Source organism: Spea bombifrons, chromosome 10 (assembly GCF_027358695.1).
Source record: "Spea bombifrons isolate aSpeBom1 chromosome 10, aSpeBom1.2.pri, whole genome shotgun sequence".
Lineage (NCBI taxonomy): Eukaryota > Metazoa > Chordata > Amphibia > Anura > Pelobatidae > Spea > Spea bombifrons.
In genome coordinates this window covers 36,285,206-36,313,008 of record NC_071096.1, presented here as the reverse complement: position 1 = coordinate 36,313,008, position 27,803 = coordinate 36,285,206, and the positions used below count along the sequence as shown (strand labels likewise).

Genomic DNA, 27,803 nt, shown 5'->3' with positions numbered 1-27,803 from the left:
ATACTGAGGTTTTAATTATCTGCTTTTACTGGAAAGTAATTTACAAAACAAAACTTATATTGATGTTGGTAACTATAATGAACTTTGGACGTGCTGTATGATCTTGGTGGTAGGGTTCTGGGTAACTTGACATAGCAGGAGTCAGGGTATCTTAGTATATGGGCTGTAAAGGTTAGACACAAGGATGATGTTACCGTTCAGGGTGTCCGTGTGGACTTTAAGATGGCGCTCACAGTTGGCTTTGGTGGTGAAGGCAGACAGACAGATCAGGCACACAAACGGTCTTTCGCCTGCAGAAGATAAGAGGCTACGTTATTAAGTTCCTCCCAAAACATCTCAACAGTAACACCCTGGGCACCCCTCTTATCACCAAAGCAATACTCGCCACATCTAGTAATGGAGGAGTGTGCTGCGCTATGATTAAGATTGTAAGATAATGTCCCGTAATACTATTAATCTGAAGAGGACACTTTGTAGGTACGGATTGCTGTATTCAGTAAAAATGGATGTTTGCAGATGAAAAGTACATCTTAAAAAGGCAAATACTCTGCATTCTCAAGAGGCTGATAATCTGTCTTGGTTTAATGCTCTTGGTGTGGTGTGTAGGCTGTGGTGTTTTACTAGGAAATCTGTGTTGGACAATCACGTGTGTGCGTGACATATCAGTGTTAAGTTTACTGAAGCGAGGCGTGATACAATGTGGTAGGTGGCTGGGAGAATTGAGCTTTGATAAGGCATTATTCCTTCTATCCGATGGATAGCTAAGGCTAATAGTGTTGTAGTTTAAGACTGGTGTCAGAGTTATACAGTAATAAGAGAAATTATTACGTACAAGTTACTTCTGTGAACCCAGACAAATAAACTTGCATGACCCAAAGTGGGCCATGAGGTGACATGAGGTCATCCCTCCCATCCCTTTAGCCAAACTATGGTATGCAGCTGCTGGGACTTCCATGTCGATGCCGGCTACTGCAAGCCCTTGTGTTACACAGTGCACTCACCACTATGGCTCCGCATATGGATCTCCAGAGAGCTGGCGCTAGGGCAGCTCTTCTTGCATTGTGGAAAGGGGCAAATTCGCTCATTGGGGTAGGTGTCCTTCGGTTTATCCTCTATGGCTGGGGAGCTAGAGCTTTGCCTACTGGCGCAGTAATACATAAGATGAGCCTGCAGGTTTCGTTCGCTGCGGTACCAGATGCCGCAGTCCTTGCACGGAAAGACATCCTCTGTAACAGACAAACATCTCATCAGCGAATCCCTTTAGGTCTTAACAATACGAGATAGAAGGGAGCTGAGAAGAATTAGAAAATGGGGATTTCGATCATGTTTTGCAGGTGGGGGATTCTCCGCTTACTGTTCACGATGGCTGTAGCGAGTATGGCTGCCATGCCTGCCTGCTGGGGTAGCAGCTGGAACTCTGGAAGGGTGGAGGAGCTCTGAGATGTCTCTCCTGGCTCTTCTTTCACAGGGTAATTGGGAATGGCTTGAGGCTCGGCCATCAGGAAAGCCCGGATCACTTCTCCTTGCTCTATATCCTGCAGTGTTCTACACCAGATATGGTCACCTGTATCATGGGCAAAATAGAGATGAAAATCATCTGACACATTCTAGATGAGTAATCAGGATATGTTCTAACGAAGCCTGAAGGTGTTAAATCCTCTGCTAATTAGTATGTTGATAATGAGGAGAGCTGCTCACCTTTCCTGTACAGTACACAGTTAGCGTCCGCTTCGCAGGAAACCTGTGTAACATGTTTCAACCAACAGTCATCATCAACATCCAATGATAGAGCGGAACTCTGTGGATAGAGAGGACACGTATGTTCACCTATCGTGTTACATGTTCTCCAGCGGGAAAAAAAATCATGGCGTCAATGTCGGCTTAAAAACAGCTAAACCGTTAAAAAGCACAGATATAAATGTAATCACACCCTGCTTAGGATATTAAGAGATCTCTCAGCCTAAAGTGCTTTTTCTATGAGGCTCTGTCCACACAAAGTAACTATCGTGAGGAGGGGTGAAAAGACTGACATGCCTGCCGACCGCCACAAGGTAGCGCCAGCCTCCCATTGGATCCAGACTGCGTGGCGCTGCCTGTGACTTATCAGCAGGATCAGGTGTTGTTGTGTAAAATGTCACAATGTTGTACTTTGTTAGGTTTGCAAACTGCCCACCACACACCTAAGAGTTCAGTTAGGGGCAACTATGCGCCTGCCGGCCGCCGATGCTTTCTTGCTGCTTCCAGCATTGCGTGAGCCACAAAGTTTTCTTAAAAAGCAGATTTATGGCTCTTGAGGACAGGGGTATAATGCCCTAGCAATGCCAGCAGCGTATTCACTAAACAGTGGGACATGAGACCTCTGCGTGGGTATGTACGATGCACTAAACCTTTTCTGCAGCAAAACTGCTGCCACGTTTCCCAAAGAACCTGGCTCTAGAGCCAGACGCAAACATCCCGAGAGCTAGAGATATAAATGGAAGCTTTTTAAATGGCAGTCATTATGGTAATAGTAATATGGCAATAATGACGCTCCTGTAAGAGTGCCACTAGCCATTATCGCAGCCCTTCCCGCACCGGACAGAGAGGCAGTGTTTGTTACATTGTAGCATTCTCTACCGGTCAGATAAGTAACATAGGAAATGCAAATATGTATATTAAGGCATTTCCGAGATCCCTTCCCTTTCAGGCTGGATGCTGCGTGTCCGCGTAGAAAAACCCCTCAGCCCAGGGCCCTGGAAGGATTGTGTCTTTCCCCGTCTCTAATGAATATTAATGGGCGCAGAGAAAAGAGAAATTAATCTGGCTGATCCTCTGATGGCTGCGTTGGTGACGATATGAAATCTAATTATTCCTTCCAATATTTCTAAGACCTTCGAACCGGGAGCGATGGCGCTAGTCTGCGCTGGCTTATCACCACAATGGGCCGCGTGTTCGCTGCACGATAAAGAGCCGGGCGCTGCTGATGGTGCAGAAAGTGTTCGCATTGTCGAGCGCTCGCCGACGGCATTCATAAAGGCAGTGGGGCTGTGCAAAATGTTACAGATTGATTCAAGACAATATAAAAGTGGAACAGCGGCCAATCATTACCATAGAAGAATAGTAGAATAGAAAAATAAATCCGATCATTTTATTGCAGCCAATATATACCGTATATATATATATATATATATATATATATATATATATATAATGCAAAAGACTAAAACATAATTGTGACTTTTTTCCTCTCTCATCTTAAACTGGCATAATAACTGCATTTGGGGTTATGCATAAAGAGCAACTCTGGTGGAAGCAGTAGAAGTGGAGCAGTCCCCATAGCGACCGATAGTCTGAATGCTCTGTATTCATAACCCTTGTTGTTACAAGTGATTCTCCAGTGTTCTAGAGAGACCCGTGGAATAGTTACTTGGCTCCGTAACCCAAGGACTCTAGCTCACTCCCTGAGAAAACTCCTTTCCCGCAGACTATGAAACTCTTCCCTACGAGAGCACCCTTTGGTGGCTCCAAGGTCTAATGTAGACCTGGAATAAGCAGTGCCCTTCGTTTCACACCCTTCTGGCAGCTAAGAGGTTAAACGCTCCCTCCATTCTGTGTCTGTGAGGAGATATGTTGTTTTCTCCTTCAACAAAGAGGTCAGTGTCTCTGTTCTGAACTTTGCTTGATAACCATCAGAAACTCTATCTAGACTGCATCCGCTGCTAGGCTTATCCTGGGGAGAGACGGCTCCAAAATCTGGCTGAACTTCCACTGGAATGAGCCGAGGACAAAATGGAGGAGAGGAGCGGGGCCCCTGAGCCGACATCTCAGAACAAGCCCCTTGGTTGTGTCTGTAGCGCTTCACATGGACGAGCATTGGGCTCCTCAGACGGCCATTTACAAGTTTCATGGATTCGTCAGCGAGTTTTGTTTTTTATGAGACATGTTGGAGAAATCCCGTGTGTTCTGTTTGTTTAAACTGAATCGTAACCTTGAGTATGGTTTCCCTGAATACCCAGCACCCCTGTAATGATGTTTTTTGGGCTATGATAGAAAGTTTTTTTCTTCTATGAATACGATCTCCCCAAGCGGCCATGAAAACAGAAGACAGGGAAGGCAGGAGAGCTCCCAGGGGCCGGCAGATGCCCGGATTATGCGGGTTCTAAAATAAATGCCCGTGATTGTGCAGAACCTCTGAATTCTAAGAACCTTTCCCGTTCCAGGACAGAGAATGTGAAACCAAAGCTGTCTTTATGTTTCTTATGTGATATATTATTACCAGTCAAGTGAAAGGGTTAACTCGGGACATCTTCCCTCTGTAAAAGTATTACGTTCTTTTACAAAACTGGACGGTCCAAGGGGGGAAGACGTAAGGCATTTGGGGAAATGAGGGGCGGAAAAACAGCAGGATAGATTTATTTTCCTCAGCCAAGTGAGAGACAGAAGGAGGAGGAATGAAAAGGATGCTTAATGTGTCAAAGGATGACCCATTTCCATCCTGCCCCTCCTAGGGCTTTACTGATAGCAGGGGAGAGGGAGGCAGAGAAGAGCAGGGCTGCAAAACATCAAGACAGCCGATAAGGGCAGGGCGAGCGCTGAAACGTTAGCGAAAATATTTAGACAATAAATGAAGTATCGGGAAGGCAGGCCACTATCTGCGTGGAATCAATCATTTAGCTGTCCTATGTCTGGGCTATTGGCGCCACGAGATCATAGCACCCCAAACGGTGGAGATAAGGGGTTAATCAAGGATTTCATTCTGCAGAGATAACGGGCTCTATCGCTATCACAAACCCAGCTTGCTCTCGTCTTATATATCCAGCTTTAACCTTAAAGCAGAGGAGATAACAACCCTGCCCCCCCCCTTCTCTATGCAAAGATAGAGAAGCTGAGATTTTGGGTTATTTTACCCTCCTCGCTCCTTCCTCCTATTTTTTCTGTAAAGAGTAACTGGTGATAGTGTGTAGCGTGGCTAGAAAACCACCATTGTATTTACTTTACTAAAATGTCAACTGGGGCTAAAATGATGCCGCGCCACCACCCGCCAGGCCAGGATTTCACGATCTCTACACTTTAACGCAGTAAATGGAACAATCAAGTAGGAAAATACTTTGTTAGCCGGTCATCGGCCTGAATTTGCCCGCCAGACAGTGGTAAAACGCTTCACGGACTTACCGTTTCTGTTGGTTCTGGGGAAGACGAGGATCCGCTAAAGTTTCCTCTGTAGGGTCCCCAGGAAAAGCCGTTGGGCAGCTGAGTTTGGGCGCGAACTTGTCCGACCCCGTCTGGGGATGGGATTTCTAAAACCAGCTCGTCTGCGGAAAGACCGAAAAGACTCTTAATTGGAACGCCTGGCAGTAGCAGCATTAACGCTGAAATAACGTGTGAGAGCAGAGAAGTAATACCGAGTAGCAGGCGGAAGGTCGTTTTGTGCGTCCGTTTGAGTTACGTGTTAACAGAGAACGCTTCTGCGTGGCCCTCCCTGACTAATGCGGTAGACCCCAAGGGACAGCCATGAAGTCTAGGATACATACAGTCTCTGGGGCAGATTCATGTGCTAAGAGTTAAGGCACTAGGGGCACTCTTGGTCCACGGCGACTTAAGGGCAGCACCTTTTACTTGAGCGGCTTGTTGATTTTTTAAGGAATATGAAAGGGTTGTTTGTGTTCAGCAGGATAACTTGTAAGAGCGGAGGGGTCAGGGCAACCATGTCGAACAGATAAAAGCTCTTGGGTTGATACTTTCCATGTCATAACATCCATCTATCTTCCTTGTATCAAACCCCACCAAGGAAAACACACAGAGCCGCTGATAAGGACGGCAGGGCAGGTTGGAAGGACAAACTAACAAACACGGCACAGTAGCAATAACCCCAGCAGTTACGTTCCCAGGAGACTGAACTGACTTTAACAGGAGACCGTGCTGGATCCCTGGCGGGGACCACTGCATTCACATCCCTGGTGGCTCTGGGGGGATATGTGTGGCTAGCGGGGCTCTGTAAATACCCCATGGCACATGAAGAGTAGTGTCAGCTAAAACGGGGTGCAATTATAGAAGTCATAGCCTGCACCAGTCTCCTATTTTGATGCAGTAACTACTTAAAGCCCCCAATTGTGCTGCATTTTAACTACTTTCATGTATGTTACATTACATGCCCAGTGTGGTAACACAAGGACACAATAAACACCGTGCCGGGGAGAGATCACTTTGATTTTGCGTCGGGCGCCACACCTGCTACCAGGTACAAACACTGGCTAATCCCATTCTCACCTTAGCTCGTGACAATGAATTGGCACAGGGGTCGAGAACCCGGAAGAGCATGGAGGGAACAGACGCAGGGCTTGTTGATCACTAGCAGTCCTCCTCGCCAGCATGTTATTCTCACGCTGATCCCAAACAAACAATGATAAGGACTGACCTTGCCGTCATTAATATTAAGTGCACTCAGTGTGCTAATAGTTAAAACTAATCTTTCCTTTTTTCCCCCGATTATCACAGAAGGCAAAGTCCACTCTGAATCCTATCTCTGTATCAATAGTGTTGGTTCTCCGTGTCACCACACTGCAACTAATACAGTTTCCCCCGTTATCTAATCTTCCATCGCAGGCCAGCATCTGATTGGCTGACGCCAGCCAGCTGGTCTGCGTATTATCAGAATATTTCCTATCACTGGGATCATTAAGTAAATGTTGCAGGTAACTGGGCCTGTTTGCTCCTGATAAAACCTCCGAGAAATAAAATAATAAATAACAGGCTCCAACTATTAGAGGGATCCGGGAGAGGCAGGCGAAAACATTAGGTCATCACAAGCGCTATCATGAGCTAATGTTTCCTCATACTCCGCACAGACAATAACATCCCATAGCCAATAGAAAGCTGCCATGTCATCTCTCAGTGACGGCCTGGGCCTGATGGGAAGCCATATTTGATCTGTTATATGGTTGTGCTAGACTGGTACTGGCGTTTGATGATTTCCGGTTGCTTTTGGCTTGATGGATGTCGGGCCTGAAGATGGGCAGTAGAAGCGTGAATGTCTGTAGGATTGTGTTGAGGGACAGTCTGCGATGGCTTTGTAACACATCCCTGTTAATAAATGCGACAAAAATTCCCAAGTGCCTTGTTTTTGGATGCTCTCTGAGCACCGTCATCTCCCTGGGGATGTTTATGTGTCCTGTTTAAAGAGTTCGGTACTCCCCATCATGTAATTAACTAGTAGAGGCCGCTAGAGGACCAACAGCCCAATCACACCTCCATGGAGCTGCGGTTAAAGAGTTAATACTTGGACTCATTAGGCTGTGACAATGATCGTCGCTCCCCTGGCAGGGCCGCGGGGTGGATGAGTACACCCCACCTGTGACAATAATGCCGCACAATCTCACTTCACATTTATTGATTTTTTTTGACACAGCACAAACTCAAACCTTTATCACCAACGAACTGTGACCCGCACTAATAGCTCACAGATCTCACCTCCCTGGGAATCGAGCGTACAGATATTAGCAGCGGCCTCCAGCGAACACAAGCGCACCCCACCTTCACACCGCAACGCGCCGCACAAAACATCAGCAACCCCAACACACACAATCCTGCCACAATGGAGCTAAATGATGGCCATGCTCAGGTAGCCCTGTCAGTGGCCGGCGTCCATTCCTGTATTGCCCACAGAGGGACACTCAACCAACTTCACCCCGATGAATGGCGTTTTCCATATACGTTCTTTAGGATAGGATCATGTACATCCGTAGGGTTGTAGTACTTCCACTGGTAGTCTGTTACAGGAGTCTACTACTCTCTTTGTACAGCCCACCAAGTGATACATTTTAGAACTGTAAGTGTAATTAAACTATTTGGGGTCTCCGTCAATGGAATCCCACCTCTGCAGAAGGCCCACTTAGTTATGCTAAGCAATGTCTTCAAATAACTTTTAAAGGTGTCTACTTCTGGGTCTGCCTCCCTTTCAAGGGTTAAACATTGCTGGACTATTCGGACCCCTGGCATCTGTGCCCAGCGCGTGGAATGGATGTTGAAAGCCTTATTTTTCTGCTATAGATCAGTAATAGCCAAAAGCTCTTAATTGTAACCGTTTTACAGATGCGCCCGTGTAACGCAGACACCAGTGGTGCTGGGTGACCGGGCTGTGTGTCTTCGTAATAACGCAGACATCTCATGGCCCTTGGTGAAGGAGAAGCGTAGCATTCAGCTGTGGGCTGGCCTTCCAAGGATAGCGAAACCTCCATTCCCAGGAAACCGGGGCAGGAGAAGGAAGCTGAGTGCCGAGTGATTAGCTCCCTGCGAGATATGATGAGCCGGCCTGATATCCTGTGCCGGAAAAGGGGGAACCACATCTCTGATGTCACCCCAGTCGCTGATAGCCAGAGGAAGCCTGTGAAAAATGGTGCTTCAGCCTGTCGGGGACGGCTGTCAGCAGCTGCCCAGAGACGCCGGGGGGGGGGATGCAAAAGGCAGGCTGGCCATTGGAACGGGAGAAGGCAGTTTAGGGGCATTAGGGGAGAGCGTGACCCAAAATGACTTTTGTCAAGTGGGTAACCAACACTATCAACAACCAAGTGCAAAAGTAACAAGGTATCGGCCACATTGGACCAGAGCAAATCTACCCAAAGTGTAATTTTTCTGCATTAAAAAGCATGAATTTGATTGTGTTTTTGCACACAACACACTTCTTAAAACGGTCTTTGTCCCTTCAAAGTTTTTTCCAACGGCAGAAATCCTCCCTCATTTTTTGGATACGGAGTGTTAATCTAAAACAAATAGTTCTATCTGCCGTCAAAGTAAGTTCTGTATGATAAGGGGAAAATAACTTAAATTATTTCACCCACCCACACATACCAAAAAAAGGCCCTTTATCAAGGCAATCTCTCCCTCCCCTGTCCATCAGAACAGCCTGTGCTGCGGTACACACTACTGCTCCCCTGATAATGAAACCTTGAGGTTTTCACCAAAACTCCAGGCATTTGGAGATTAAGGAGGCAGGAGTCGAGAGGGAGATAAAAATAACTGAAACGGGTTTTCATCATCTTTAATGAGATACTTTTTAAATAAAATTCTGACACCGAGGACATTTTATCGTCTGTCCGGAGGGGCCTTGGGCAACGTACACCTGCGTGTCAGCGTTCATTGTAGCCGTACAAAGTCTGAAAGCCTATCAAAAAGGCTCAGCGTGGTAAGATAAAACGTATCCATGGTGGTGGGACACTATGACCCAATCAAGGTCACAAACTGCAATACACAAGATGTCTAGAGAGAGAGAGAGACGGGGACCTGACCCAAGTGCATCTAGCAAAAGCACGTTGGGCCACATGAGACTCCTGGCTCCTCAGATGGTGCCCCTTGCCGTAACATTTCGGGGGACTGAAATCTCAGGAAAGTTGGTCACTGTTTAAATATCTCTTAGATGGGCTGAGACCAACGCCATGCTCCAAATACCAGTTTATAGACTGCACCTAGAACCCAGTTCCAGAACCTCTCAGTCTCTCATATCCAGTGATTAACCAGCTTTGCCCGGATGCCCAATAACTATTTGACTTGTTTAAGTATCCGGTGGGAATGGCTATTGTGAAGCTGCTTAAACCACTGCTGTCCTACTAAGAATGTCCAGAAAGATTTATGTATTTTTAAGGCTGTGAATAGCGCGTGTTGTATGATAAATATTATGGAAACCTGGTAGCCTAGCGAATAAATCTGGCAGAACAACATACATGCCAACGGCACGGCCCCTGCCAACTTATCTGCAGCCGTTCGCGGCTTCGCTGCCAATGGAAACACGTTCAGACTGCCCCTTACACAATAATGGACTCCTAATGTCTGCGTTTCCAGGCAAAACAACAGAGAGCCCATAGAAAGGGACAGGCAGGGCACACACTACTAAGTGCAGCCGCTCAGAACCTCAGCAAATGAATCTACAGGCAGCAGGAATGGGCTATTCGCAGCATATAAAGCGTTTTATGTGTCGGTTGATACACAAGGCTTGTAACACATGGTTTAGAATAGCGTTAATCAGACAATGCCTGATCAGAGTATTACTGTCAATGCATAATGAAATGGATCGGGAGATTAAAGTGGCCTTGATCGGGACAGCTGTCTGCGTTAAAGAGTTTGTGCAGCGTCGGCAGAAAGTGTGTTGTAACTCATCGTGAGTCTGTACACCGGCGGCCCGTGGGCTGGGAATGAATGCAGGACGCCTGCAGATGTTTGTAACAGCGATCCATGAATACAGCCCGAGCTAACCCTGCAGGCAGCTTCCATCGGAGAAGGAGCTCGTAGTCTAAACACTGCAACCAAATCCAGCAGGAGTTCCTATGGGACTAAGTCTTATTGGAGCCTGTAACAGAGCGCCGTCGGCTTATGTGACCCGTTGGTCTTGGCTGGCAGCATCTTCTTTGCCCCCCCCCTTTAGGTCTTGATTCTTGGAGCGGGGCGACAGGTTGGCACTGACCCTCCCTTCTCGGGCACACTTGTGATAAACGGCCTCTTTGGGCCCCTGGGTAGCCTTCTCTCCTGGGGGGGGCAGCAAGTACACACCGTGGGGGTCCGTCAAAGACAAGAAATCTAACTCTCCCTGTACCGGACTTTAAAGATAGCCGTTTATATGTCACGTGTTAAGAGTGAATTTCATACGTCAGGGCAGCGTCGTTCATCCACAGATCTTTCCTGATCCAGGAGATGACAAGATAACATTTACACAGCGGAAAAGAATGTCCCATTAATGATCCCGCTGGATCTTCTTTTATCCAACTCAGCCAGAATTGTGTGGAAAACGGATTGTTAATGGTTTCAAAGTCAATTCAGCCAAATATTATTATTAGATGAAGGGAAACGGAGTGAAGAAACCTCACATACATTTGCTTTATTAACTGTTTATGAGTGAAATGTGTGAAAAAACTGCCCCCTTTAGATACAAAACCTGGTTACCCCCCTATTAGCAGCAATCATTACGATCAATCGCTCCCCGTAGTCCTCGATCGGTTTGTCACAGAGCATCGGCCAAGAATTCGGTCCCACGTTTCCTTGCGGAACTTTTCGGTTCTTTCCACAACAATTCCAAACAATCAGAGAATGTGAATCGGTAAAGACGAACTGATGCCTTTTAAAGCTGGGATTTACAGCGATTCTGGCCCGAGTTTAACCAATACTCTACAGCCTAGGATATCATCTACTCCGCTCAGGAACTGAAACAGATGCCACTGAAGGAGTTAAAAGCCTCCTGGCACATAATACCCCATTACCCACCGGTGTCACCCAAGTGGCCGTCCTTTGAGCCCATGGGCTTGTTTTACAAGCCGCTCAGTGAAAACACAGGGGATCCAGTGCCTTTTCGTGAGCAGAGAACACTATGGAACCGAGATAGCGATCAGAGCCTAAATGATTCAGCGCGGGCTCCATGCGAGGAGACAAAGGAGAGGGCAGCTTGTAACATTTCTGCCGCCTGTGAAAGGGAACCCACTATATGGTGACGATAACTCCCGACAGAAACAGCCAACGATCCCTCGGCTGAATGCCGCATTTCTGCTCCCGTTACAGAAAATCATGTTTTTTATGTTTTTTTGTCTTTGCCTAGATGCCCCTCTAATGAAATCGCTAACCCAACGCAATCTGTGTAAGCAAATTGGGCTCTCGGGAACTCCGTCGTCTTCACACTGATCTGGAGCAAAATATAGAGTACAAATCTGCTGAACTACGCAGACGGCGACACTTCAGAGCCGTATACGGCAACCATGACATCTCAAATGTTTTACGCACGCCGTTAACTGGTGATGTTTATAAAAGATGATTTGGACATATCCCTGCAGTATACATTGTAAATATATATGTTCCCTGCCAAAGGGTAAATCAGCCGGCCCCCTATACATACGAAGAAAGGGGGGTTTATCACATTATGTAATTGTTCCAGACCACAGTTTTCGAGGAGAGGTAAGTTTAACCTCGTCCATGTTTATTGGCTCTCTGTCTAGTTATCAGGATATTTCATCTAATCTACAATATCTTGGTTTTTTTTCTTCAAAGGTTGTGAAATCAAATTTATACCCAGAGCTGACGGAGAGAAACTGCGCGCAAGTCCGACATGCCAAGCAGCCGCAAAGCCAATGCCAGTGGCATATTTTGGCCAAGTCAGCAGAGACTTAGGATGGGGAACAAGGCAGCCACAAAAACAAAGGGCAGATCACCTTAATAGATGATCAGACTCCCCGGTGGGCTTCTGCTTTCCGAGAAAGATATCTGATGCCCCCACCTAGCCCATTTACACTATAGAGGACTGTGCCAAAACGACACTAGAATGGAGCAGCGAGACCCCAATGATACCTAATTAACATGTTGTTTGTTTTTACCAAAAGGACCCGAACACTTTATCATCATCACCATCATCATCTATCGCGACACAGTCGCAGAAATCCTGCATTGTGTACATTGATATGACATCACCCAGGGTGCACTCGAAGGCGAGGCTGCGGTGGAAGTGAATGTTTCCTACAAGCAGGAAGCCTTTACTGTTGTTTTCTTTTAATAACGGTTTCAGTGCAGCCTACTGTGTGTCTTTATGGCTTATGAGCTCACACCTGAGGACTATTGGTGGACAGCTGGTGGCAGGTGTGGCGGTAACACAGAGGCGTCCAGCGGGGTCACTTAACTTTACATGACCCAGCGCAAGTAGAGCGCTAGATTGCATAGAGAGCGCGAGCGCAGTGTAGACAGGGATCTGCACGAGGTAAGAGAGCTGCCAGTGATGATAGAGGGTTTGTATCTGTATGTGTGTCACTGTATTACCATAGTGTTAATATATAGTGTTACCGTGAGTGTGTTACTGTAGGAAATACAGAATGTGCATATGTGCGACTGTATGGTGTTAGCATGTTAGAGTGTTACAGTATAATGATAGCATGTCTGTGGGTTTACGGTAACACACACACTAACTCTGAACAATATGAGTGTATGTTGGGCAAGCGGGCGTCAGATATCATGCCATGCGGTGGCGTAGCAGTTACATGCGTTGATTAACATATGAATGGTTGTTGGTTGTAATCCCTGTGGCTGCGGTATATAAGTGTTATAGCTGCTGTGTGTACTTCTAATGCTTTTATAGCGGCTGCATGTGAGTATATGTGGGGCAGGAGGGCACCGCGTATCGTGTATCGCTGTATCGATTCTCTGGGGGCATATACTGCGGCGGTGCGTACATGTATTATTATATAGCGGGTGCATGTGAGTATATGTGGGGCAGGAGGGCACCACATGTCGTGTAATGCTGTGGTATAATGGTTAGGTGAGTTACCCGCGGTATAACGCATCGCTGGCTCGATTCCCTGCGCCGGTGCGTATATGTATTATTTTATGGCGGGTGCATGTGAGTATATGTGGGGCAGGAGGGCACTGCGTGTCATGTAATGCTGTGGTGTAACGGTTAGGTGTGTTACCCGCGGTATAACGCATCGCTGGCTCGATTCCCTGCGGCGGTGCGTATATGTATTATTAGATAGCGGGTGCATGTGAGTATATGTGGGGCAGGAGGGCACCGCGTGTCATATAATTCTGTGGTGTAACGGTTAGGTGTGTTACCCGCGGTATGACGCATCGCTGGCTCGATTCCCTGCGGCGGTGCGTATGTGTATTATTATATAGCGGGTGCATGTGAGTATATGTGGGGCAGGAGGGCACCGCGTGTCATGTAATGCTGTGGTGTAATGGTTAGGTTTGTTACCCGCAGTATAACGCATCGCTGGCTCGATTCCCTGCGGCGGTGCGTGTATGTTTTATGTTATAGCGGGTGTTTGTGAGTATATGTGGGGCAGGCAGGCTCCGGATCTCCAGTTGTGCCGGTGGTGTAGACGTTAGGTGCGTTGCCTGCCGTGCGAGAGTTTGCTGGTTCTGATCTCCCCGGAGCCGATGTTCGGGCGCGTGGCCGTGAGTGATTATTATGTTTTCAGGGTAGGTGAATTTGAGTTTATCTATTACGGACGAGCTCATTCTGGGAGCCACAACCATGGTGCGTGCGGTAGGCGATGTTCCTATGATGCAGAAGGTTCCTGGTTCTATCCCCGTGATTACTGACTCACAATTACTGACTCATGTGTGGTGTGGCATATGCAGTGTGGTATGTTCGGTGTGGTGTGCTCGGTGTGTATGTGTGTGGTGTGCAATTGAGTCAGTAATCAAGGGGAAAGAACCAGGCAGTGGCCTTTTGCGTTTTTACGCGTTAATAATAATAAAAAAAATTATATAAAGTTATCACATATATTTTTAAAGACTTGTAATTAAACACCAGAGCATGCGGGTAGAGCGAGTGCCTGCATAACGCATCTCATTCAGTAAGCGGCGTCAGCCACAACGCTCCATTTGCCCACACCACACCGAACCACCAGGACTCGCACCTAACCGCTAGGCCAACGAGATAGCTAGAAAGTGATGCTTCCGGTGGATATATGAGGCCTGCATGCTCCTAACACACATATATACACCCCACCCTCTAAACACTATACAGGATCTGATTGGGCGTGAACCAGCGATTATAAGTAATACATGTTTCCTTTACGCCTCCTGACAGCTAGACTCTCAGCCCCCCCTATGGATATATGATGCTTTACTCACATACTCATACACACCCCCTTAGGTGCATATGAGTAAACACTATATGGTAAAAAGTATTGGGACAGCGGACCATTACACCAACAGGCAGGTCAAGTTCTTCCACCCCAGACTCATTCCACCGTGTCTTTATGGAGCTCGCTTTGTGTGCCGGGCGCAGTCACGCTGGAATGGAAAGGGTTTTCCCCAAACAATCCCCACAGACTTGGAAGCGGAGAATTGTCCAAAATGTCTTGGTATTCTGAAGCATTAAGATCTCCCTTCAGGGGAAGTAAGAGGCCCAAACCCTGAAAAACAGCCCCAGACCATTATCCCTCCCCACCAAACTTTACAGTTGGCACAATGCAGTCAGACAGGTAACGTTCTCCAAACACAGAAAGGAATCCCAGCGCTCCGATCAGCTTTCGATCCTTATGTTACTTTATTCAGAGAAAAAACAAAAAAAGCAACGAGCCCAGATAAAGCGCTGCCCTGCAGTATGGAGAGTGTATAACCAACTGGTTCCCTTCCTTTAGTCTAGAAAAATCCTGCATGCTGCAGGGCAGAAATATCAAAAACTTATCCTGTCACAGTGCCTCCCCCGCGTCCCTACCACCTCAGTGACTCCCCCGCGTCCCTACCACGCGACCCCACCACCGCAGTGTCTCCCCCGCGTCCCTACCGCAGCAGTGACTCCCCCGCGTCCCTACCACTGCAGTGCCTGCCACGCGACCCCACCACCGCAGTGTCCCCCCGCGTCCCTACCACCGCAGTGTCCCCCCGCGTCCCTACCACCGCAGTGCCTCCCCGCAACCCTACAACCGCAGTGCCTCCCCCGCGTCCCTACCACCGCAGTGACTCCCCCGCGTCTCTACAACGCAACCCCACCACTTCAGTGACTCCCCCGCGTCCCTACCACCGCAGTGCCTGCCACGCGACCCCACCACCGCAGCGTCTCCCCCGCGTCCCTACAACCGCAGTGCCTGCCACGCGACCCCACCACCGCAGTGTCTCCCCTCGTCACCTACCACCGCAGTGACTCCCCTGCATCCCTACAACCGCAGTGCCTGCCACGCGACCCCACCAACACAGTGACTCTTCCGCGTCCCTACCACGTGATCCCACCAACACAGTGACTCCTCAGCGTCCCTATCACCGCAGTGCCTGCTGCACGACCCCACCAACACAGTGACTCCTCCGCATCCCTACCACCGCAGTGCCTGCTGCACAACCCCACCAACGCAGTAACTTCCTCACGAACCCATCAACACATCCCCCGTGTCCCTACAACTGCAGTGACTCCCCTGCATCCCTACCACCGCAGTGCCTGCCGCGCGACCCCACCAACACAGCGCATCCCCCGTGTCCCCACCATCACAGTACCATGCTTGAATTCACTGAGCTCCTCTGAACAACCTGTGTGTGTTACAAATGTTTGTAAATGCCAGCTGAACAGCGAGGTTCTTGATCTTATACACCTATGGAAATGGGTCTGATTGGAACACCTGAATTCAATAAGTAAGAGGTGTGTCCTAATACCTGATTGCTCCAAACTCACACATACTTATATGCACCGCCGTGGGTATTTGATGTCATCATGTTAAAGTGACGGCATGTATGTATGTATGTATGTATGTATGTATGTATGTACACAGTATGGTGATAATATGTGGGAGTTAGTATTTGATTGATGTGTAAATCTCTGAATGTTCAGTCATAGCCGGGGCTGTGTTAATAAATGGAGTAAAAGTGAGTCTGGAAATGACTACGTGATGACCCCAAATAAAGCCCAGATTCAGAATAAATGGATACGTTCAGACAGACTCAACACTTTCACTAATTACACTCCATTTACTAAGAACATAGTACTCAAAGACCCCCATGCTGTATCACAACATAAAGACAATCGATCATCTCTCATTGTCTGCGTGCAAACTGTCCATAAATGGGCAAATCCATCAGAAGCTGCCCCTGCCAGCGCATGCCGCTGATAACAAAGAGAAGAATAAAATAGTGAATAATATTTTGTCGCTTGAGTTGTGTTTTTTTTTAAACTCTCTCCCCTTTTCTCCGGGGCCGTCCCTGATAAGTGAGAGTCTGCAGAGGAGCTGATAGAAGGGCTATCAGAAGGCGCTGTGTGAGAGGAGAAGCCTATCGCTGCTCTATCACAAGGCCCGCGACGTACTCCCTGCCACATAGAAATTAATATCGCTCCAATTACCAGAATGCAGCCGGGCTGGATACAGCCGATAGGGAAATATCTTCTTACCGAGAGGATGTGGAGACGGCAAAAAATAAAACGGGGGCAGAGACGGCTCGCAATGCGATAAATTATATGTTAGGTCACTCCGGAGACCCACTGGGATCAGATGCTACTTTGTATCACAACTAGAACAGCCACCAAACGCAAGCTTCTATACACCACGTATGTTACATGCATTTAACCAGATCCTCGCAGTCCTATGGCCACGGTGCAGAACACGTCTCCGCCATAGCAACCGACAGAATGGGGCAAACATTCCGGTGGTTGCTGCGGTGATAAGACTATTCACAACGAACCCAAGGGTGTTAAGGAGCTCTATTCCGCTCCATGCCAATAAGTGGGACCCTTTTAACAGCTATTATGTGATCAATGGCAATCTCTTAGTGGTTGAGTTATTAACGCACTAAGTGCCAGAACTTTCTGGCTCCATCCCTCATCAACAATGAATAGAGTGATGTGATTAGCTTATCTAATCAGCAGCAGCGTGGCCCCAAGGAGTGAACTTTGCATGTGTCAGTTTTGATCTTCATGAGAGTCCACGGGGTGATCCTAACGAGCCAGTAAAGGACGTGTGAAGTCTACTCGAGGCAAAGGTGTGAACTTTAGCACAAGGATGGCTATTAGCTTATTCTTTCCAGTCCAAGAAGGTTTGTAGACCAGAGTTCACATAATGTGAAGCGGGATCGCTTTCGAGACCCTGAAGCCGTTGGCATAAACGCTGGCCCACTAGGAGGTCCAAATCTACTTAGACAGCAAAATACTAGTTAAATGACAAGTTTCTAACAGAAGCACAAACCCTGCTGGCAGATAAGAGTCATTTGGCCACCAAGTCTGTCCATACTTCTTCCTGCTGTCACACGTTACTTGCTCCTGGACCATGTACTATTGTTTGTTTTTATCAAAAGGACCCGAACACTTTATCATCATCACCATCATCATCACCATCATCATCTATCGAGACACAGTCGCAGAAATCCTGCATTGTGTACATTGATATGACATCACCCAGGGTGCACTCGAAGGCGAGGCTGCGGTGGAAGTGAATGTTTCCTACAAGCAGGAAGCCTTTACTGCTGTTTTCTTTTAATAACGGTTTCAGTGCAGCCTACTGTGTGTCTTTATGGCTTATGAGCTCACACCTGAGGACTATTGGTGGACAGCTGGTGGCAGGTGCGGCCGTGAGTGTGTTACTGTATGACATACAGAATGTGCGACTGTATGGTGTTAGGATGTTAGAGTGTTACAGTATAATGATAGCATGTCATAGTGGGTGCATGTGAGTGCATGTGGGGCAGGAGGGCACCACATGTCATGTAATGCTGTGGTGTAACGGTTAGGTGTGTTACCCGCGGTATAACGCATCGCTGGCTCGATTCCCTGCGGCGGTGCGTATATGTATTATTTTATGGCGGGTGCATGTGAGTATATCTGGGGCAGGAGGGCACCGTGTGTCATGTGATGCTGTGGTGTAATGGTTAGGTGCGTTATCCATGATATAACGTATCGCTGGCACGATTCCCTGGGGGCATATACTGCGCCGGTGCGTATATGTATTATTATTATATAGCGGGTGCATGTGAGTATATGTGGGGCAGTAGGGCACCACATGTCATGTAATGCTGTGGTGTAATGGTTAGGTGTGTTACCCGTGGTATAACGCATCGCTGGCTCGATTCCCTGCGGCGGTGCGTATATGTATTATTATATAGCGGGTGCATGTGAGTATATGTGGGGCAGGAGGGCACTGCGTGTCATGTAATGCTGTGGTGTGATGCTTAGGTGTGTTACCCGCGTTATAATGCATCGCTGGCTCGATTCCCTGCGGCGGTGCGTATGTGTATTATTATTATATAGCGGGTGCATGTGAGTATATGTGGGGCAGGAGGGCACCGGGTGTCATGTAATGCTGTGGTGTAACGGTTAGGTGTGTTACCCGCGGTATAACGCATCGCTGGCTCGATTCCCTGCGGCGGTGCGTATATGTATTATGTTATAGCGGGTGTTTGTGAGTATATGTGGGGCAGGCAGGCTCTAGATTTCCAGTTGCGCCGGTGGTGTAGACGTTAGGTGCGTTGCCTGCCGTGCGAGCGGTTGCTGGTTCTGATCTCCCCGGAGCCGGTGTTTGGGCGCGTGGCCGTGAGTGACTATTATGTTTTCAGGGTAGGTGAATTTGAGTTTATCTATTACGGACGAGCTCATTCTGGGAGCCACAACCATGGTGCATGCAGTAGGCGACGTTCCTACGATGCAGAAGGTTCCTGGTTCTATCCCCGTGATTACTGACTCACGATTACTGACTCATGTTTGGTGAGGCATATGCAGTGTGGTATGTTCGGTGTGGTGTGCTCGGTGTGTGTGTGTATGTGTGTGGTGTGCAATTGAGTCAGTAATCAAGGGGAAAGAACCAGGCAGTGGCCTTTTGCGTTTTAACGCGTTAATAAAAAAAAATATATTTTTATGTAAAGTATAAAGTTATCACATATATTTTTAAAGACTTGTAATTAAACACCAGAGCATGCGGGTAGAGCGAGTGCCTGCATAACGCATCTCATTCAGTAAGCGGAGTCAGCGGGACTCAAACCCACAACGCTCCAATCACCAGGCACCGCACCGAACCACCAGGACTCGCACCTAACCGCTAGGCCAACGAGATAGTTAGAAAGTGATGCTTCCGGTGGATATATGAGGCCTGCATGCTCCTAACACACACACATATTCACCCCACCCTCTAAACACTATACAGGATCTGATTGGGCGTGAACCAGCGATTATAAGTAATACATGTTTCCTTTACGCCTCCTGAGAGCTAGACTCTCAGCCCCCCCTATGGATATATGATGCTTTACTCACATACTCATACACACCCCCTTAGGTGCATATGAGTAAACACTATAGGGTAAAAAGTATTGGGACAGCGGACCATTACACCAACAGGCAGGTCAAGTTCTTCCACCCCAGACTCATTCCACCGTGTCTTTATGGAGCTCGCTTTGTGTGCCGGACACAGTCACGCTGGAATGGAAAGGGTTTTCCCCAAACAATCCCCACAGACTTGGAAGCGGAGAATTGTCCAAAATGTCTTGGTATTCTGAAGCATTAAGATCTCCCTTCAGGGGAAGTAAGAGGCCCAAACCCTGAAAAACAGCCCCAGACCATTATCCCTCCCCACCAAACTTTACAGTTGGCACAATGCAGTCAGACAGGTAACGTTCTCCAAACACAGAAAGGAATCCCAGCGCTCCGATCAGCTTTCGATCCTTATGTTACTTTATTCAGAGAAAACAAAACAAAAAAAAAGCAACGAGCCCAGATAAAGTGCTGCCCTGCAGTATGGAGAGTGTATAACCAACTGGTTCCCTTCCTTTAGTCTAGAAAAATCCTGCATACTGCAGGGCAGAAATATCAAAAACTTATCCTGTCACAGTGCCTACCACGCGACCCCACCACCGCAGTGACTCCCCTGCGTCCCTACCACGCGACCCCACCACCGTAGTGTCTCCCCCGCATCCCTACAACCGCAGTGACTCCCCCGCGTCCCTACCACGCGACCCCACCACCGCAGTGACTCCCCCGCGTCCCTACCACGCGACCCCACCACCGCAGTGACTCCCCCGCGTCCCTACCACGCGACCCCACCACCGCAGTGACTCCCCCGCGTCCCTACCACGCGACCCCACCACCGCAGTGACTCCCCCGCGTCCCTACCACGCGACCCCACCACCGCAGTGTCTCCCCCGCGTCCCTACCACCGCAGTGCCTGCCACGCGACCCCACACCGCAGTGCCTGCCACGCGACCCCACCACCGCAGTGCCTGCCACGCGACCCCACCACCGCAGTGTCTGCCACGCGACCCCACCACCGCAGTGTCTCCCCGCAACCCTACAACCGCAGTGCCTCCCCCGTGTCCCTACTACGCGACCCCACCACCGCAGTGCATGCCACGCGACCCCACCACCGCAGTGTCTCCCCACGTCCCTACAACCGCAGTGCCTCCCCCGCGACCCCACCACCGCAGTGACTCCCCCGCGACCCCACCACCGCAGTGACTCCCCCGCGACCCCACCACCGCAGTGACTCCCCCACGTCCCTACCATCGCAGTGCCTGCCACGCAACCCCACCACCGCAGTGTCTCCCCCGCGTCCCTACCATCGCAGTGACTCCCCCGCGTCCCTACCACCGCAGTGACTCCCCTGCGTCCCTACCACGCGACCCCACCACCGCAGTGTCTCCCCACAACCCTACAACCGCAGTGCCTCCCCACAACCCTACAACCGCAGTGCCTCCCCCGTGTCCCTACCACGCGACCCCACCACCGCAGTGTCTCCCCACGTCCCTACAACCGCAGTGCCTCCCCCGCGTCCCTACCATCGCAGTGCCTGCCACGCGACCCCACCACCGCAGTGTCTCCCCCGCGTCCCTACCATCGCAGTGCCTGCCACGCGACCCCACCACCGCAGTGACTCCCCCGTGTCCCTACCATCGCAGTGCCTGCCACGCGACCCCACCACTGCAGTGACTCCCTCGCGTCCCTACCATCGCAGTGCCTGCCACGCGACCCCACCACCGCAGTGCCTGCCACGCGACCCCACCACCGCAGTGACTCCCCCGCATCCCTACCACCGCAGTGCCTGCCACGCGACCCCACCACCGCAGTGTCTCCCCGCAACCCTACAACCACAGTGCCTCCCCCGTGTCCCTACAACCGCAGTGACTCCCCCGCGTCCCAACCATCGCAGTGCCTGCCATGCGACCCCACCACCGCAGTGTCTCCCGGCGTCTCTACAACTGCAGTGCCTCCCCCGCGTCCCTACCACGTGACCCCACCACCGCAGTGACTCCCCCGCGTCCTTACCACGCGACCCCACCACCGCAGTGCCTGCCACACGACCCCACCACCGCAGTGTCTCCTCTCGTCCCTACAACCGCAGTGACTCCCTCATGTCCCAACAACCACAGTGCCTGCCACGCGACCCCACCAACGCAGTGACTCCCCCACGTCTCTACCACGCTACCCCACGAACGCATTAACTCCCCCGCAAACCTATCAATGCAGCGCCTCCCCCGCGACCCCACGAACGCAATGACTCCCCTGCGTCCCTACCACTGCAGCGCCTCCCCCACGTCCCTACAACCGCAGTGATTCCCCCGCGTCCCCACCAAAGCAGCGCCTCCCCCAGGTCCCCTGAACAACCTGTGTGTGTGTTACAAATGTTAGTGAATGCCGGCTGAACAGCGAGGTTCTTGATCTTGTACACGTGTGGAAATGGGTCTGATTGGAACACCTGAATTCAATAAGAGGTGTGTCCTAATACTTGATTACTCCAAACTCACACATACTTATATGCACCGCCGTGGGTATTTGATGTCACTATGTTAAAGTGACGGCATTAATGGATGGATGTATGTATGTATGTATGTATATATATATATATATATATATATATACACAGTATGGTGATAATATGTGGGAGTTAGTATTTGATTGATGTGTAAATCTCTGAATGTTCAGTCATAGCCGGGGCTGTGTTAATAAATGTGTCAGGGTTCAGCCCCAGCCTTGGAAACTGCCACGCGCGGCTGCCCCTTTAAGAGGTCTGTCTGGAGTTAAACTCCTCTCCACAGCTTGCTGTCCTGTTTATTTCTGTCTGTATTTTATGTACATTTGCCCTCTTCCCCTTATACATCTCAGCTCCTCACTCCATCCTGTGTTCTTTGCCTTGTTGCCTGTTCTTTGTGGCATCCTGTACCATGTATGCATATCTTGCTATGTATATAATTGAATGTGCTGTGTATTTATGTTCAGCTGTGTTTTGTTATACCATTACCTTGCCTCCCTCACCTGAAGCCTAGACGACTCACACCTGATCTGACGAACAGGCTTTATATCCCTGCCTCCCAGTAACAGAGGTGTGAGTTCATTAAGTTCTTTGGAGCCACAGTTCATGCCAGACGCTGGATCTGCCTGCCTGCCTGCCGGGTTTCCCCTTTTTTGCTTGCTACCTGTCCCAGACCCTTTTGAATACTTGCCTGGACTTTTCTACCCTCATATGCATGATATGCCTCCTACTCTGCTGCTTCTGGTGAGATGCCTTGCTTTGCTTTTGTAATATAACCTACAACCAAACATTCTGCTTGTGTCCTTTGTGAAGTTTATTTAAATCACTGCGCTCTGGACTCCAACATCCAGTTAAGGGCTGCAATATAATGAGCCTGACAGAATGAACTCGCCATTATGGAGTCCGCAGAGTTACGTAAGATGCTCGGTACCCTTACCCTGCAGGTGTCGCAGCTATCCCAATCTCTTCATGAATTGCAGCGGGACTTTGCTTTATTTAAAGAGACAGTACACCATACACAGGAACCTGTATATCCTGAACCTGATGTTGCTCTACCTGAGAAATTCTCTGGCACTCGCTCTAAATACAGCACCTTTAAGATGAATTGCGAGTTACTCTTCTCCTTAAAACCACGCACCTATGCTACAGATTTTGTTAAAGTGTGTACTGCTATCACCCTGTTGTCAGGGCAACTGAAAACCTGGGCACACAAACTGCTAACCACCAAAAGCCCTGTTTTGGACACCTGGGACTCCTTTTTGAAGGCTGTGGACTCTGTTAGCAGGTTCCCACCATCCCTCTGTTCCTTGTCCTTCTACTCGCTCCCGCAAACAGCGCATTTGCAAGGACTACATTGCTGATCATGAGAGCTCAAAAAGACATAAGCGTGACCTAGGTTTGCCCTACTATATTGACCCGTATGAGGTGTCTATGGATACAGAAGTTCCTACAAGTACTCCTATCATCCCAGAGGATCCTATAGGCACACCTACCTTGGACACTGAGGAGCCCATGGAAATTGGGGTACTCCGAACTACACTGTCCCTTGAAGAAAAGGCTAGAAGACGGAATAATAGCTTATGCTTTTATTGTGGTAAGAAGGGGCACTTAATCACATACTGCCCTACACGTCCACCTCGGCCTCAAGCTCTTCATATTGGGACTGTGTTTGTCCACCCTGCCGCCTCTTCGCATCATGTCCTAGAGGCAACTTCTTTGCTCCCATCTGAGAAGCCTGTGTCTAATACCCTCACTGGAACTACTGTGGCAAGTACCAGCAATACTTCTTGTTGTGCTAATGAAGCCTTGCCACCTGACTGTATTTATGCCTCCAAAGGCACCATAGTGCGCAAGCACCATCTGGAGGTATTCGAAAAGGCACTGAGGGCCAGGAGTACCACATGTGTAGACCTCCCCAATGCAAAAGAGGGAACTGCTGGGGGGATAGTGGTTATTGTTAACGGTGATGAGCACCCTCCAGCTGTGCCAGAGACTGATGCAGTGGATTCCTACGATGAATGGGACTCCCTAACTAGTAGTGAATCTGACTTGGAGGATTATATCACACCAGGTTATTCTGTATGCGCCCAGAGGGTGCTTTGAGGAGGGGGTACTGTCAGGGTTCAGCCCCAGCCTTGGAAACTACCAGGCGTGGCTGCCCCTTTAAGAGGTCTGCCTGGAGTTAAACTCCTCTCCACAGCTTGCTGTCCTGTTTATTTCTGTCTGTATTTTATGTACATTTGCCCTCTTCCCCTTATACATCTCAGCTCCTCACTCCATCCCGTGTTCTTTGCCTTGTTACCTGTTCTTTGTGGCATCCTGTACCATGTATGCATATCTTGCTATGTATATAATTGAATGTGCTGTGTATTTATGTTCAGCTGTGTTTTGTTATACCATTACCTTGCCTCCCTCACCTGAAGCCTAGACGACTCACACCTGATCTGACGAACAGGCTTTATATCCCTGCCTCCCAGTAACAGAGGTGTGAGTTCATTAAGTTCTTTGGAGCCATAGTTCATGCCAGACGCTGGATCTGCCTGCCTGCCTACTTACCTACTTACCTACCTACCTACCTACCTACCTACCGCTTTCACCCGGACTGCCTACTGGATTTCCCCTTTTTTTGCTTGCTACCTGTCCCAGACCCTTTTGATTACTTGCCTGGACTTTTCTACCCTCATATGCATGATATGCCTCCTACTCTGCTGCTTCTGGTGAGATGCCTTGCTTTGCTTTTGTAATAAAACATATAACCAAACATTCTGCTTGTGTCCTTCGTGAAGTTTATTTAAATCACTGCTTTCTTACACTCCTGCGCTCTGGACTCCAACATCCAGTTAAGGGCTGCAATATAATGAGCCTGACAAAATGCCACCAAGTCTGTCCATACTTCTTCCTGCTGTCGAATGTTACTTGCTCCTGGACCATGTACTATGTTCAAGCAATACATGCTGTATAAACTTCTACCACATCTGCTGGCAGTCTACTCAAATGCATCCACTGCATACATATCTTAAGGACGTCATGCCTTGACAAAAGAGCTCTGAATTCCATCATGGAAGTTCCACCAACAGTTAGTGAGCTGAAGTTTAGCTGAATGTACCCGATGTAATTTGCGTCATAAATCCCAAATAAATGGTTAGAAAACATCGCCGCTGAACTATGCGTTTCTAGCACTGCTTCATCCAAGAAGACGTCGCGCTTGGCAGAAGTCATTGTGTCTGATGCTCGGCATTCCCAGAATAAACAGGGAGCGATTAATAAATTGCGCTACGAATGGTGTTGGTGGTTATGGTTGCATCAGAAACGGCAGCCTCTAATGCTGCAACCTAATATCCAGGATAAAAATATATCTCTCACTCATCATAGTGTCAAGGAGTTGCCCTCATCCTCACTAGGACGCCAATAAGGGGGTGCAAGATTCTAGTCGCCACCATGTGATCGGAGAAGATGACAAAAGCCACTATCACCCCCAAAACACACAAGCACAATACAAATAGCCGGTCCATCGGCTCGCAGCCGGCTGCTGTTTCCTATCAAACACTTGACTTCCTGTTTATGTCATCTCGCAGAATTCCAGAACATTCCAGTATGAACGGCATCCCCTTCATGCTCACTGCCAGAAAATGCACGGCCATTTCCTAACACCAGGGTCTGCGACCTCGCTCCGACTAACTCTGCGACACGTGAACATAATGCCGACGGAAACATACGTTACAACAAACAAACACGCACAAAAGCATCTCGCGGGGCGCAAAGCTCATCAGCGACAGGGATTATTACGATTGAAATGAACGTCTCATAACATGAAATCTCTGCTAGTTTAGTGCACCCGGTGTGTGCCGCCCAGCAGAGGTGGTCAGATCCGATCTGTCCAGAATTTCCCGTTTTGTGCGCTGTGCGGACGTCTGTCGTGTGTACGACGCCATCGGGTGAGGAACCTTGTTTTTCTCTTCAACACATAAATACTCTAATAAATGTCCATGCACGGCACGGGGACCTGGCGAAGCGGTGTGGCCCCAAACAGCACCTTGTTGTTGTGCGTTGATGACATTCCATGTTACAATTATAATTTAACATCACGTGTGTTTTTAGATCACTCCGTGTAGTGGACATTGTGTGCAAGAATAGATCCCTACCTGGCCATGCCTCACCCATAGTGCTCGGCTGTGAATCCCCCCCCCCCCCGCCCCCCGCATGTACTGGGAACCAGTAAGAGAGAACGGTTTAACAGACTATGACCCTACCTGGTCCATTCCATCTCTGCGGCTCCCCGGCATCCTCGTTACTGAATGGGCTCCCAGGAGCTTTCAGATCCTCCTCTTCCCCCAGAGACTCGGCCTCTACAGGAGCGGAGAGAACATTAAACAGAGCGATCATCATCAGCCCTTCCTCCTCACACACAGAACGATAAATAACAACAAATAAACTGAAATCGTACGCTTAGCGCACCCACTTTGTGTTCCTCATATCAGCTTCGCGTGTTACTGGGACCTACTGGAACCCCTGGGCGACTCTTTGGGACATCGGTTCCTACAGAACGCTTTCTTTCAAATATCAGCCAGAATCACCATTTTTCTACAGAAAGCGGACGGAAAGAATGAAGATTTCCTGCCCAAAAACCCAAAGTAGCCATTGAATGAATGATCAGCGTAGCGTCTGCTCCGCACCTATCGATGTTTTGCCCCACATTTCCAGACAGGAGGTCTTTAGTCTCTCTGTATCTCCGGCATCCGGAGGCCAAATGACTATTAGCGGGACGGAGAAGTCTTCTCCATGACGGCAGCCCACGGGTTAACAAGGTGTTTTTGCCTCCGATTCCCTCCTCGGCCCATTCCTAGCAACGGGCTGATAATAATTTTCCCCATTAGCTGCGTTTAAAGATGGAGCGATTAAGTTATCTGCATATGACAGCGCTGCTGATTAGTGCACAAAGGGCATGTTTGCATACCAGCCGGCAACGATAACCAAACCAGCCCAGATCGATACGGCCCATAAAGGCCGACGTCAGGATTATTAATAGCAGCCGCGGCAGCGTGATTAACATCGGATCGATACGAATTAAAACTCCCCACCCAAAACGTTTCCGACGACGAAAACAGCGGCAAAGAATTTCACTCGCGGCACCGGGATCAGAAAAGGCCGTTTCCAGAGTTTCTCCTGAAATCCTGACCGTTACGGCCGTTTGCATTGCTCTGATACTGAGTTTCCCAGTATAAAGACCCCATGTGACCCCCGTATTATAATAATTCTTCATGGTATTACAATTCACTTTCCGACCTCATTCCTGATTGGTTGCTCGCTAGTTGTTTTATAACTAGTGCAGGACTCAAGAACAAGGAGGTATTCACAGAGAATAGAGCAGCCACGCATTAGGGGATGTACTCGCACCGATCATACACATGGAGAGTTGTGGGGACGAGCTGGCGAGACACGGTTATTCTATGGATTTGGAGGATACGGGGGGGACGGGGCTCTCCAGCCCCTCCGGTGAGTTATCAGACACCTGCCAGGCCACTGCCTGATTGTTAGGAACCCCGGCAAAGGCCGGCTCCGTATCACATGAGATCAGGCAATCAATCTACGTCAGCGGGGTGGGCAACCAGCACGTGAAGAACACACTGGGACAACTACTGGGGGATGGCTGGG

At 49.0% G+C, this 27,803-nt stretch overlaps 1 protein-coding gene across 1 annotated transcript in view; it reads right to left on the bottom strand.

Moving 5' to 3' along the window:
* ZFPM1 (zinc finger protein, FOG family member 1) overlaps nucleotides 1–27,803 on the bottom strand; it is a 60,887-nt gene that overhangs the window by 6,883 nt on the left and 26,201 nt on the right. The window contains exons 4-9 of the mRNA XM_053448903.1: nucleotides 26,402–26,497; nucleotides 5,152–5,291; nucleotides 1,699–1,798; nucleotides 1,355–1,564; nucleotides 1,002–1,226; nucleotides 195–290 (exon numbers count right to left, since the gene is read on the bottom strand). Coding sequence (XP_053304878.1) covers nucleotides 195–290; nucleotides 1,002–1,226; nucleotides 1,355–1,564; nucleotides 1,699–1,798; nucleotides 5,152–5,291; nucleotides 26,402–26,497 — 867 coding nt within the window. The remainder of the gene's footprint in view (nucleotides 1–194; nucleotides 291–1,001; nucleotides 1,227–1,354; nucleotides 1,565–1,698; nucleotides 1,799–5,151; nucleotides 5,292–26,401; nucleotides 26,498–27,803) is intronic.